This window comes from Schistocerca americana, chromosome 7 (assembly GCF_021461395.2).
Source record: "Schistocerca americana isolate TAMUIC-IGC-003095 chromosome 7, iqSchAmer2.1, whole genome shotgun sequence".
NCBI classification, from domain to species: Eukaryota; Metazoa; Arthropoda; class Insecta; order Orthoptera; family Acrididae; genus Schistocerca; species Schistocerca americana.
Genome location: NC_060125.1, coordinates 145,330,907 through 145,344,628, shown reverse-complemented (window position 1 = coordinate 145,344,628; position 13,722 = coordinate 145,330,907). Strand labels below are relative to the sequence as shown.

Below are 13,722 nucleotides of genomic sequence, written 5' to 3'. Positions count from 1 at the left end.
TTTCAGTTGCCTGAAACTGCAGTCGTGTGTGTGAGTTGCGTCTGCATGAGCGTGTGTGTGTGTGTGTGTGTGTGTGTGTGTGTGTGTGTGTGTGTGTGTGTTTCTATTATTGACAAAGGCCACTGGCCAAAAGCCTGAAGTGTGAAAATCTTTTTATTGTGCCTATCTGTAGACTCAACATCTCTACTATATGCTGAGTAGAAACTTTTCTTCTCATAATATTGTTACAATAACATTTTCTGTAATCCAAAATTCTATTGGTTCTTGTAGTTCATAAAAAACAGTAAATTCCAACCTAGCCAAATTTTAAAGTATTGTAAGTTTTCAAAGTAAGAGTTTATTCTTACACCACTCTTTATAATACCCAACTCTATCATGGAATCGTTAGTCTGTGGTGACACTAATGGAGTAATTATGCCTATGCCCACCTATATAGCAAATGTACCATAGCTGCCCTGTGGATATGTTACACCAAAAAAGTGCATCACATTCGAGGCATGTTCTATATCCTGCCACTTGTTACTCAATACTTCAGTGACAGTTTTTGATAATCACTTTTAATGTGACTGTACTGATCTCCAACAATGACCTACAATGACAGTGTTGTTTGATGAGAACAAAATCTGACTGCACTTCTAGCTAACATTAATAATTCTATTTGAATTGAATAACATTGAGATATCCTGCCTTAACTATGTTGCTATTGAAGAAAGTGTTCCGTTTTGCGATTTCAATGATAATTTCTTGCCACTGTTAAATCAACTGCCATATTGGTATTAGGTTACCGTACTCACGTTGCAGCTCGACAATGACTGCCGGATGCAATACATAGCTACCTATTTATCCGTATCGAACTAAAGTATGTGAGGCTTGAACTGGCCATGAACCGCAGATCAGACAACATCGAAGTGATACTGAAGTGTTTGAACTTCCAAGTTTTGGTGTGGACGACATTATTGACAACAGCCTCCTTTCACCACCAACTTTCCAACCAGTTTTTGAAGGTGCCAGCTACTGAAGGCATCTGTGCAGGTAAATCAGGTGGGCTACACGGTGCTTCCTTTTTGGGAAAGGAAGAGTTGCCATACAACTACTAATTTTACGATGCCACACAATATGGACATCTTAGACACAAAATATTTATCAGATAAGATCTACTATTAAAAGAAATCTTAAACACACAAACAATCAACTGTTTATTTTGATTCTTTAATCTGTGGGAAATGGCAAATTGCCTGTGGCTTCTGAATCAGGTCCTTTTAGCAATGTGCGTTTGACGATTTTTCTGATTTTTCGCCAGCACGAGTGCTGGCAATCTCCAAGATTCACCCTCCAAACATTACAAAAATCATTAATCAAACATTGGCCAAAGAACCCCAAGACAGAAGCCAACACGCAATTTGTCAACAAGTGGCAATGTAAGCCATTACAATTATGTTGTATTTTACATATTTACATGATAAAAACCTATCACACTATTTACATTCATTTACACATCAATATACAGGTCCATCCTCCAAATTGTCATCATCGTCATCTAGATAGCCCTCCCCATTGTCAAAATAATTATTTGCATAATCTGTTCCATAGTCCATTTCCTCATCGGGGTCTTCAATCTCCTCTTCGTCTTTGTCTTCAGCATCATCTGCATCCTTTTCCTCAGATTCCTTCTGTTCTTCTTCCTCTTCTGCATCTCCTAGCTGACCTTCTGTCTTTTCTAGTTCTTCTAACCTAAACCACACAATATTATTATAATTTACAATACTATTCAAAAATCAAATATCATTCTTTTTTCTCACCTGGCATTAGCATATTTGTTATATGAGAAGTGACAAAATATTTATTAATGAAGCAAGAAAGTATAATTTGTGACAAAATGAAATGGTGAGAAACAGGGAGAAATTATTTGACTTGGATTTATTTGTCTGAAATTATTCAAGTAGTAAAGATGGTCAAAGAAGTCAGTAACAAGTTTACCATGTATAAGAAGAATGCATTGAGTAAGAGAATGACATTTTTTCCCTTTTCAGAAAGTTATGGGAAAAGAGACGGTGTAGTTTTATGCAAGAAAGAAATGTTTGAGGAATCATGAATATAATTAGCCATGAACTGTCAGTATTCATTCACTAAGATAACCAATTGGCTTCTACACAACTGTACCACATATTACAAAATTATTCTATTGATGTGTGAATTAAATTGTTTTACTCTCAATGACTGCTACAATATAAGACATTAATTTAAGAAACAACCTGAGCTGCCAGAATTGGCACCTAATTACAACATATTTCAAACAAATCTTGCTACAGTCTCAAGATAACACGAGTTACATTCATGGGTCTACAAGAGTATCACAGGTTTTAACCTAGAAATCCTGTTAGTTTAAATTTTACCAAAGTGGTTGCAACATGAGGCCATAAGAAGTATTTCAGATGCACTCACTATTTGGATTCTAACCACAAAGGCTATATGACAGCGACAGTTTTTCCAGCTGCAATCCATTCTTGGTGCTATGCATATGCTGCCAAATCTGAGCACAGTTTATCCCCATGCCAACTGACTTTGGTAATGATTTCACACTGCGTCATAGAATAGACTGCACCTCAGATTCTGGAAATATATCTGTTATTAATCTTGTTTAAAATGTTCTCCATACCCAGGATGAATTTTTACTCTGCAGTGAAGTGTGTTCCAATTTAAAACTTCCTGACAGATTAAAACTATGTGCCAGACCACCACTTGAACCCATGATCTTTGTCTTTCGCAGGCAAGTGCTCCACTGACTACACTGTCCACACAGGATCCACCTCACAACCTTTACTTTTGATATTATTGCAGTTAATGTTAACGGTACATCATTTTATTCCTTTTTGGAGGTGATACAAGCATTATTGTCAAGCCAGTCAAAGAAGGAGGGAAAACACTATAGCTGATCTCACACAGAGGATGGTTCACCATAAGTCTGCTAGACCACGTGCTTGATGCCAGCTAGCAGGTGGAAGTGATGGCTACCTCACATGGTGAACCTCTCACACGGCGTATGATTCAGTGCAAAAGGAAGCTGCTTAACTTGACTCAGTGAGCGGCAAAGTATGCAAGACAGCTGCATAGCAATCTTTATCAAACAATTGTAAAGAAACTATCTGGTAAAAAAGTGTGATTTGTTGCTTATCTTATTATTTCATTCTCCACTTCATGATGAACTGCCTATCATTTCATTAATGGACATTGTTATTGTGATCTTTTGACATTAAGTAAATTATTGTAAGAAATTTTTGCAGTGAAAAGTAAAGGTTGTCTCTATTGTGTGTAAGCATAGCACGCACCACCAGCCAGCACCACAGGTGTCAACAGGTCGACAACCCACTCCACAGACGGAATGTAGCCCAGCGATTGCCACACCAAGAAGCCACAGCGAAGGCACCGCCAGAGAAGTGACAAGTGCTGGTGCCACAGCAGAGTGGGTCGTTCCAAGTTAGCTTGAGTACCGAGAAGACTATGTTATACCTGTGTACTTCACACTGCATCATCTGCTTCTAGCAAGTCCACACCAGCAACTTAACTTCAGAATCTGCTGTCTGAGCTGAGTTGTACAAAGCTGAGTATTCGTCAATAAATGTGTGTGTTCTTATCACTAATCATTATCAGTGTTTCAATGTTCTCCTCCTCTCACAGTGTTTCTCTCAGCGCACTGTAAACAGTTGAGGGCTACAACATGTAAAATCTCCTTTTCAGGTTGCACCAAAAGTGTGATACAACAGCTGATGCCACGCAGGAAAAGGATCTGTGCAAGTTACAGAATTAATTTTTGATTTTACCCACTTACCCTTGTTACTTCTTATCTATTTCTTGTTATTTCTTTCTATATGCATGGTACATCAGTGTGTGGACTTTTGATTCAGGACAGACACTACTACTGAGACGAGTGTGTTATTTTGTGTGTGGCATCTAACCGAAATACCTTACAGGGGTGGCTTCTGCATCACAAGACGATTCTCTAATGCCCGTTATTCAGTTACAGAGTGAGCAAACGCAGCAGTTGCTGCAAGCTGTGATGGAGCTAACAACAACAACAGCAGAATCTACAAGCGGCACAGCAGCCTCAACCGCAGCCTCCAACGGCTATTCCACCATTCCACAGTTTCAACAAACAGCATGAGGACTGGTCAGAATTTTTAGCTCAATTGATGAACCATATGGAGGGGCACCAAATGCAAGGTAAAAAGAGCAAAGCATTCTTTTCATAGTGGGCACAGAAGATTACAGGATAATAGTGAATTATTTTCCTGACGAACAACCAGAACAGTTAAGAGTTTTAAGACTTTAGTTAGCAAGTTAATCACTTACTTTGATGAACAACAACTCATGGCTGCTGCAAGGTTCAAGCTTTTCCACCTTCAGTGAGCAGCAGCTCGAACTCAAACAGCAGATCATTGAATTACAAGGTTTAGCTTTGAATTGCAAATTTTTGTGTCGTCGTGGACAATCATACAGCGATGTCATGCTGTATGACACTATAACTCAAAATATTTGTGACAATAGAATTCGTGCTTCTATTTTGAAACAAATTGATCATTCTTTAGATGCCACACAGGCAGAATGCTGGTAGACAAAAAACCATAGCAAAGTCCTGCCCAAAGTACTTTAGTCACCATAAGCATGCTCAGTGCCCAAGTCGCGATGCTACTTCTTGTTTTTGTGTTACAAAAGGCCATGTTCAGTCAGTGTGCACGTAAAAGCTGCATGAATGACAAATTCCCAAGCAACATGCCACCAAACCAGTTCAAATCATTAATGTTGCCAACAGCACACCCATCCATGGAACAGTGCAGCCCAGTGGCTGTAGTAAATGTTGTGAAAGGTCACCCAATTACAAAATTTAGTGAACACCAGATGGGTGATTTTCATGTGCCAAACAAGTCATGCTGATGCAAACACAGGTCCACTACTAAATCTTTGCCCACTGCATATGTCATGCACTTTAGCAGCCCACAGCAATGACAGGAATGTAGTCAGGACAAGGTGATTGTTACTTTGATAGTAGCTAAGAAAGATGTCAAATTGCAACTGGACAATGGTGCTTCCATTACACTTCTGAACAAACTTACTCATGAACGATTAGGGTCACTAATACTGAGACCAGCTACACGTGTTGTCAGCGTATAATGGACAGTTAACTCCAGTTTTAGGAACGTTCAGTATGTCAGCTACTTTTCAATGTGTAACAAAGGCAGTTGCATTCACAGCGCATTCTGCCAAATCTTCACAGAATATTTTTGACTTAGACACTCTTGACATTTTCGGATTGACAATCCATAATTCAGTGTTGCAAATTTCAACAGACGTCACTACAGACAAGCTTCAAGCTGTGTAGTAAACTTTTCAGTGACGGGTTGTACGAACAGTTCTTTAGCTCACGTATCAGACAAAGACAATGGACAACTATAGTTTTGTTGGGCTAGGCAACTGGCCATTGCCATTAGGAAACAGGTCACTGAACATTTATGGCAATGGCAAGCTGACAGGGTCATCACGGCCAATCAGTGCAAGTCAGTGGTCTTCCTCATTATTCATCCTTTGCAAACTTTCAGGATGTCTTTGTGTTGATTTTAAGTTGACAGAACTCTCAGACAGTGATAAACACATACCCCTTGCCCCTGCCCAAAGGAACTGATGGACGAGGGTAATTATTTTTCCAAAATAGACTTGGGGGATGCTTATGTTCAATTACTTTTAGAACAAGTAACCGCTAAGGTGCCTTCTTGCTCAAATTACCTGGATGACATTGTCATGTTCGACATTCCGCAGAACATTTAGCCAATCTCATGTGCCTTTTTCAAGTACGGTTATCAGCAGGCCTCAAGACAAGTGCCCTTTTTTCCAGATGGAAATGGAGTATCTGGAACATGTCATCAATGTGTAGGGTATTCATACTCACCCCACCGAGACTAATTTGCGAGCCATCAAAGATTTGCTGGCTCCCAAAAATCTAAAGGAATTGCAAGCCAGTGTTAGACAAACTGAACTACTACTTCAAGTTCATTCCTCACACCTCTCAGACTGCAGCTCTGCTTCACAAGTTACAGTGTAAATGTTCCGTTTGCATGGATCAGGGAATTTCAGCTGACTTTTAATCGATTGAAATGGGCAATACTTAGTACCACATGCTTCATATGTTTTGATCCAGCTAAGCCAATTGTGTTAGCGGTTGATGCTTCTTCTATTGGCCTATGCACCATTCTGTCGCAACATGTTGAATCAACAGATCATCTAACAGCAGTTGCCCCAAACTTCTGACTAAGATTCAGGAAAATTACAGTCAGATTGATAAAAAAGCATTGGTGGTCATTTATAGTGCCGCCAAGTTTCATCGTTACCTCTATGGAAGGAAGTCCTACTTGGTCACGGATCTTAACCCACTCACTCTTCCACCCAATCAATGCTGTCCTGCCAAATACAGCGCAAAAATTGCAACACTGGGCTATCCTGCCGACAAAGTACAACTATGAAATGTTATATCACCCTATGGCTCAACATTTCAATGCTGATATGTTTTCAAGGTTACAGGTGGACAAGGATGGTCAGTTTGACTCCTCTGATGCATCGTGTTGTCGAATAAACACACTGGATGCTTCCTCAGTTCACGATTTCTCAATGGTCTTGCATCGCACAGCACAGGAGACAGCTACAATTGCAGATTTAGACACTGTGATGAATTACACGCACATGGGATGGCCAAGGAGAGTGAAAAACATAGTTCTGCTGGACGTATGTTTGTACTTCGTTCACCGCCAACCCTTGTCAGCACCGCGTGATGTTTTACTGTTACCAACTGCGAATGACCAGGCCCGGGTTATCATCCCATGCGCCTTTCAGCAGGATGTTGTAAGGTTGTTGCAGTAGGGGTACTGAGGTACTGCGAGGTCAAAACAGCTTGACCGACACCATTATTCTTGGCCAGGGCTGGATGCCCAGACTGAAGACATGACATCTTCCCTTTGTGGTTCCGATAAACTCTATGACATTGCCCAGTCCTATCAAAACACTTACTTCAATTTTTTGCATCAAGGGCTTGCCAGAAGTGCTAGTGCCTGACAATGGACCACAGCTCACCTAACAGAAAACTGAACAATTTTGCACGACCAACAGTACTGTATCAGACCATGACACCGTTCCACCTGAAATCAAATGGTGAAGCTGAACACTTCGTGCAAACATTCAAGGCACAGATGAATAAATTCCGTAGAACTCAGTTAAAGGAGCAGGCATTGCAACTGTTCCTGTTCAACTACCATGTGATGCCTTAAGATGGACCTTCCCTGGCTGAACTTCTGCAAGGCTGCCAGCATCGCACCCTGCTTCATCTGCTGCACGCACCAAAGACGAGCACTGGTCAGTACAAAAATTCTCATTTTCAGATCCTGAATACAGTGCACTTCAGGACCTTCCAGCCTGACAGCAATGGCAACAGGGGACTGCTTTGTGTGTCCTTTGACACAACATGTGCTTGGTTTCTTTCCTCACAGGGTTGCTGCTCAAAAGACAATGGGAACCAGTGTCACTCTCTGACACTCAATGATTCTGCTGCTATCTTCCATTCAACAGTTTCAGCACACAGTCAGGAGCCAGGGTCACGGCCATCTGCTGCAGACCATATGGCATGTCAGCCTGAGGTGCTTGCCATGGAGGTAGATGCAACCTCATCCCCAATGCTATCATAACAGCAATCACAGCAGTGGTCCTCCAGCGTTCAAGACTCCAGCCCTACATGTCGGCTTGTGTCCTCCCTGCAGTTTGCCAAATGTTCCCGTGAGGGCTCAGGGTGAATGCTAAGGTGCAGACGGAAGCCAGTCACTGGGTGCAGTCCCAATTTCCGTCCCATCTGCTGCATCTCCACTCAGACCTCCTCCCTTGCCTTCAGTTTGCACTGCAGCCATATGCAACCACGGTCAGAAGATTTGGGGGGGGGGGGGGGGGGGGGGGAAGAGTGTGGTGTCATAAGCACAGCATGCACCACCAGGCATTAACAGGTCGACAACCCACTCCAGAGACAGAATATAACTCAGTGATTGCTGCACCACAAAGCTGCAGCAGTGGCACCACCAGACAAGTGATACGTGCCGGTGTCGCAGCAGAACATGCAGTTCCACGTCAGCTCGACTACCGAGAAGACCGTCTTCTCCTTGTATACTTCGCGTCACATTATCTGCTTCTAGCGATTCCATAACAGCCCGTCTTCAGTGAACATTCTAGTGGGACAAGAACTGTTAACCATCTATCCTTAGCTTCTGGAATAGTAGTTGAACTTCAGTATTTGCTGCCTGAGCTAATTTGTAGAAAGTAGAGTATCCGTCACTAAATGTGTGCTTTCTCGTCACTGATCATTATCAGTCTTTCAGTGTACTCCTCGTTCTCCTCTCATACTGCCCTCAGCACACTATAAATATATGAGGGTGGTGACGAGTGAAATCTCCTATTGTGGTTGTATCAGAAGTATGACAACAGCTACGAATCTGCATTTCTGCGTTTGGTGCATGTTAAGTCATATGTTGCTGCGTATGAAATGTAGTGAACATATTTAATTATTTTTTTTAACTTGGGAAGATATTGCTATCTATCACCAATTTCAAGAAAATGGATTGTACGTAAAGTGCTTCATCCCAAAAACGTGTGCCAGTGATAAAACCAGAATGAGATATTCGTAAAATTCCTTGCATCTCAAATGGTTTCACACATCAAAATAATAACTCTAAGGCAAAATGTCATATGTAATTAAAGACGCTGTAGAAACAAATGTATAAGATAAGGACCTAATTGTAATGGACACTTAATACTGTAATAGAGGATTAAGGAGTTCAGAAGTTTTTAGTCCAGATATGTATTCATGAGTACTGTCAGACATGGAGATGAGGGCAGAATCTCAAAGTATTGTAGCATTAGAACAAGTGAAATATGAACCACTGGAAATTAATGTGAGTAACTCAGTGCTGGTTGTAGTTTATGGCACTCAAACAGAAAGAGAAGAAGTGGCAAAGCAGTTGGCCCCAGGGGTAAAGCCTGATTACAAAATGTCTTGCTGCTGTCACTAATTGCAAAATTCAGTAATCTCCACAGATGGAAGTCACCACTAAAATATGTAAAGTAAATTCTAACATGCAAGCAGTAAATTCTCATGTGTAGTTGGAAATGGTAAGATTAAAAACTGAAACGAGGCATGAAATTGGTGAATAGTTTACAAAATGTAACTTTTAAATAGAATAGCAGGTGGAGAGACCATTGAAAAAGATGACTACTAAGGTAGATTCTGATACTGTTGCAGCATCCTATAATGGTGATGAACCACACAAAGAATCAATCTCAAAAATGGTGGAAATGAATGAGACTGGTTATCATTCCTCAACAGATGCTATGGAATTAGAGAGAGAGAGAGAGAGAGAGAGAGAGAGAGAGAGAGAGAGAGAGAGAGAGAGTACAAGACTAAGATTAATAATGAAGTTAACTAGCGTAAGTGGAACAGAATTATAATTTTAAGGGGCATGTGAAAGACAAAACACAGGTGCTGGTTGCAGAGCTCGAGTTGTTTCAAAGAATATAGTTGCGCATAATCTGATAATGGATGCGCAATTGATATAAAGCAAGCACACTAAGTTTTCAAGACAGGTATATGTTCGCTTCGTTTGCTACTTCAGCAGATGCAGCTTCAGTTGCTGTAGAAAATTTAATTACTATCACCCACATGGAAATGTGCACCCAAAATTGTTCACATAGGAATTACTGGATGTGTTACCTATACCCTGGTCAGAGCAAGAATAAATTTCTTTTGGTTGGTTGACTGACTGGAATGAAGGGGAAGGAGGTGGAGGGGAAAGGAGGGGGCAGAGGAGGGAGGGATGGATGGGGATCACAGAGGAGGGGAGGGAGTGTTGAAGCAACAGGTCATGAATGGAATCAGGGCCACAGACTGAATGGTGGGCAGAGAAGATGGCCAGGAGAAGTCCCTGTTCAGTAAAATGTTCATTGTAAGTTCCTACCTGAGAATGGGAACCTACAGATCTGTACAAAGGCCATCTGGGAGGGCTAGATGCAGGATGGAAGATGGCCATTGGCAACCTTGGAGGGTTTTATTTTATTTTAGGGTGCAAAAACAACTAGAGTCATACACACCCATGTCAGAACCATAGAACACAAAAAGGGTGGGCGGGATGAAAGGAGTTAAAAACAACTACACATTAAGCCCAATCAATGAAAGGAAAGACAGCTGCAAACAGGGACTTCGAGAAAGGTCCATAAAATACGCCATAGAGAAATGGAAGTCCTGAACTAAAGATTAAATGCCCTTCACCATATTGCTACAACAGATAAAAAGTACGATGTGGTCTACAGCCCACGCGTCATTTGCTAAAAAGGCCAATAACTAAGATGGCAAACATAAATGAGAATGTAAGAGGTTAAAAAAAGGGGCATTCTGACAGGAAATAGCAAACTATCAAAGATTGAGAACAATGAGCACAAAGTGGGGGAGGGGGTCCCCTACTTAACAAATGGCAATGGCTAAGTGGGGGGGGGGGGGGGGGGTCCCCTACTTAACAAATGGCAATGGCTAAAAAGACAGTGCCTAATATGCAGCCTAGCTAAAATGATCTCACGGCAAGAGGGCAGAGAGGTGGTCATCCAAGCTGCTTGGATAGGCTTAATTCCCCAAAGCTTGTTCCCATGAACAGAGGGCCAGTGGTGGTGCCAAAGTGATACCACCTGCTGACAGACGGCAACACAGAGACTCGTCGGAGGGAATGGAAGAACTAGCAGGCCGCGGTATGAGGACTGCAATGTTGGCAGCAGCATCAGCGGCCTCTTTTCCCATCTGGCCAATGTGACCATGAACCCACATAAACATCACAGTGGCTCCATCAAGAGTGAATAAGTGACAGCTTTCCTAGACCCACTGCACTAAGGTATGGGCAATGTACAGCACACAGAGGCTCTGAAGGGCACAGACAGTTGGAGCAGATGACGCAATTGAAAAACCTGTGTCTCTGAATGAACTGCGTGGCCAGATACAGGGCAAAGAGCTCTGCTGCAAATACTGAGCAGTGTTCCAGAAGCCAATACTATAAAATCATTGGTGCCAATGACAAAAGCACACCTGACACCACGGTCAGTCCAAGAGCCATCAGTGTACACAAAGGTACTATCGTGGAGTTCCATGTGAAGATCGTGAAACTTACAGCGATAGAGTGAGGTTGGAGTAGTGTCCTTAGAAAGAAAATGAAGGCCAAGGTGAACACGGGCTGCTGTACAAAGCCAAGGTGGTGAAGGGCTCACACCCACCGGGAAAGTTGCTGGTAGCTTGAAGTTAAGCTGCCATAGCAAGAGCCAAAAGAGAATTCCAGGAGGTAACAGAAGAGAGAGAGACCCCACACTGGTGATCAAAAGTGTCATTGAAGGAGGCGGCACAAGATGGATGGCCATGCATAGCAGACAAATGGCATGCATACCTGCTGAGGAAAAAGTCACGGCAGTATAGCAACGGTGGTTCAGCAGCTTCTGCATGCAGACTCAACTGGGCTAGTGTAAAAGGCGTCAGCGGCCAAATGGATGCCGCGATGCTGGGTAGTATTAAGACAGCATAAGGGGGACAGATGTGCAGATGAATAAACAAAGTACCCATTGCCTAGTTTTGAACAGACAAGGGACCAGTACGAACAGAAGAGGGTGGCCCAGCCTGCTCCCCAGGAAGTATCGCTAAGGACCCATACAGCATTCAGTGGGTGGCCAGATAAGGCACGTGAGAGGAACAAGAAAGTTTCCTATCGAGCATGAGCCCACAAATTTCATACTTTTAGTGAGCAGAAGAGCAACACGCCCAAGATGTAAAGACAGTGGAAGAAACCAATTGCTCCACCAGAAATTCATACAAACAGTTTTGTCAGTGAAAATGTGAAAGCCATTGTCAATGTTCCTGGAGTAAAGACGATCGGGACATTGCTAAAGACACCACTCAAGGAGAGACGCCCGTGAAGAACTGCAATAGATTGCAAAATCATCAACGAAAAGGGAGCTGGAGATGCCCAAAAGAGACAGGCCATAATATGGTTAATGGCAATAGCAAAGAGGATGACACCCAGGATGGAACGCCAAGGCACACTATTTGCTTCGATAAAGGTGTCCAACAAGGCAGAACCCACTTGTACCTTGAAAATTCAGTCATTTAAAAATTGACGAAGGAAACAGAGCTTGTGACCTCGGGTGCTCCACATGTAGAGAGCACGGAGGATACCAATCGTCCAGCAGATGTCGTAGGCTTTCTCCAAATAAAAAAACATGACCACAATCTGGTATTGCCATAGAAAACCATTCATAATAAAGTGAATAAAATGAAGAGATGGTCAATTGTAGAACGGCGTGCTTGAAATACACGTTGCGCATTGGTTGACAAATGGCGAGACCAGCTGGGCATGAATCATATGTCCCATCCCCTTGCAAACACAGCTGGTGAGAGCACTGGGACAATAACTGGAAGGAAGGTGTTTGTCTTTTTTGGGCTTAGGCATGGTTATGACTGTCTTCAAGCCAGCATCTGGGAAACATGCCCTCTGCCCAGATGCAACTTTACATGTGAAGGAGGAGGTACTTGCCCACAAAAGAAAGGTTCTGCAACATCTGAATGTGAACATCATCTGGCCCTAGGACAGAGGATGGGGGTAAAGTGAGGGCATTATCTAGCTCCCTCATAGTAAAGGCGGCTTTGTAGCACTCACGATTCTGAGAAGAGAAAGGTATCGCCGAGCCTTCTCCACTCATTTCCGATGGAGGAAGGCAGGGTGATAGTGGGTGGAGCTAAAAATCTCCACAAAGAAGCAGCCCAAGGTGTTGGAGGTTGCAACAGGATCAACTACGACACTGTTTGCTATGGTCCGCCTGGAAATTGGTCCCAGAGAGCCATCGGAGGTTGCTCCACACAACGGAAGAGGGTGTGAAGCTGTTACAAAAACTAGTAAAGGAAATCCAGCTAGTTATTTTGCTATCCCAAAAAGCACAACGGCACTGTGCGTGGAAGCGTTTATAATGAATGCAGTGTGCATCATAGGTTGACTGTTAAAAACAAAGAGCACGTCTCTACATGTGAACTGGGTCGCGGCACACCTCAGTCCGTCAAGGCATCAGGACACAGCACAGTAAAGAGGAATAGGAGGAATGGAACATTCTGCGTTGGTAAGGATAACATTTGTAAGATATTCCACTGTGGTGTGCATACTGTAAGACCTTCGGTACACACACCATCAGATTATTTGACTTGTCACTCTAACGAAGTAGGCGAGTGTGAGCAATATGTCTCGTGGTCTTATCGTGGCGTGTTTATCTTCTGCCGTTAGGTCAGATGACAGAAATGCCACTTGCATGCTTAGAGTAGCAGATTGATGGTGACCAGGTTTAAACAGAACTTGATTAATCTTGACACACATTTATTAAAATAATAACAACCATAAACCTTACTTAACTTGGTTCTGGATGCTATTTACAATTGACAATCTGAAGTTACTTTGGTCTTGGTACGTTAATCTTATTCTCACATAACTCTGATACTTGACGAAGTGTCTATACATTTCTCTTCATGGCTATGTACAGGAATATGATAATCTTATTAGGCGCAGACTGAAACTTGACTATAGAGTAATGCAGACTAATGCACAGACTAATGCAGACTGACTAATCAGAGGTCTG

The 13,722-nt window shown here is 42.4% G+C and overlaps 1 protein-coding gene across 1 annotated transcript in view; it reads right to left on the bottom strand.

Moving 5' to 3' along the window:
• Positions 1–1,172: 1,172 nt before the first annotated feature.
• LOC124622536 (DNA-directed RNA polymerase III subunit RPC7-like) overlaps positions 1,173–13,722 on the bottom strand; it is a 44,553-nt gene continuing 32,003 nt past the window's right edge. The window contains exon 4 of the mRNA XM_047148267.1: positions 1,173–1,731. Coding sequence (XP_047004223.1) covers positions 1,497–1,731 — 235 coding nt within the window. The 3' untranslated portion in view covers positions 1,173–1,496. The remainder of the gene's footprint in view (positions 1,732–13,722) is intronic.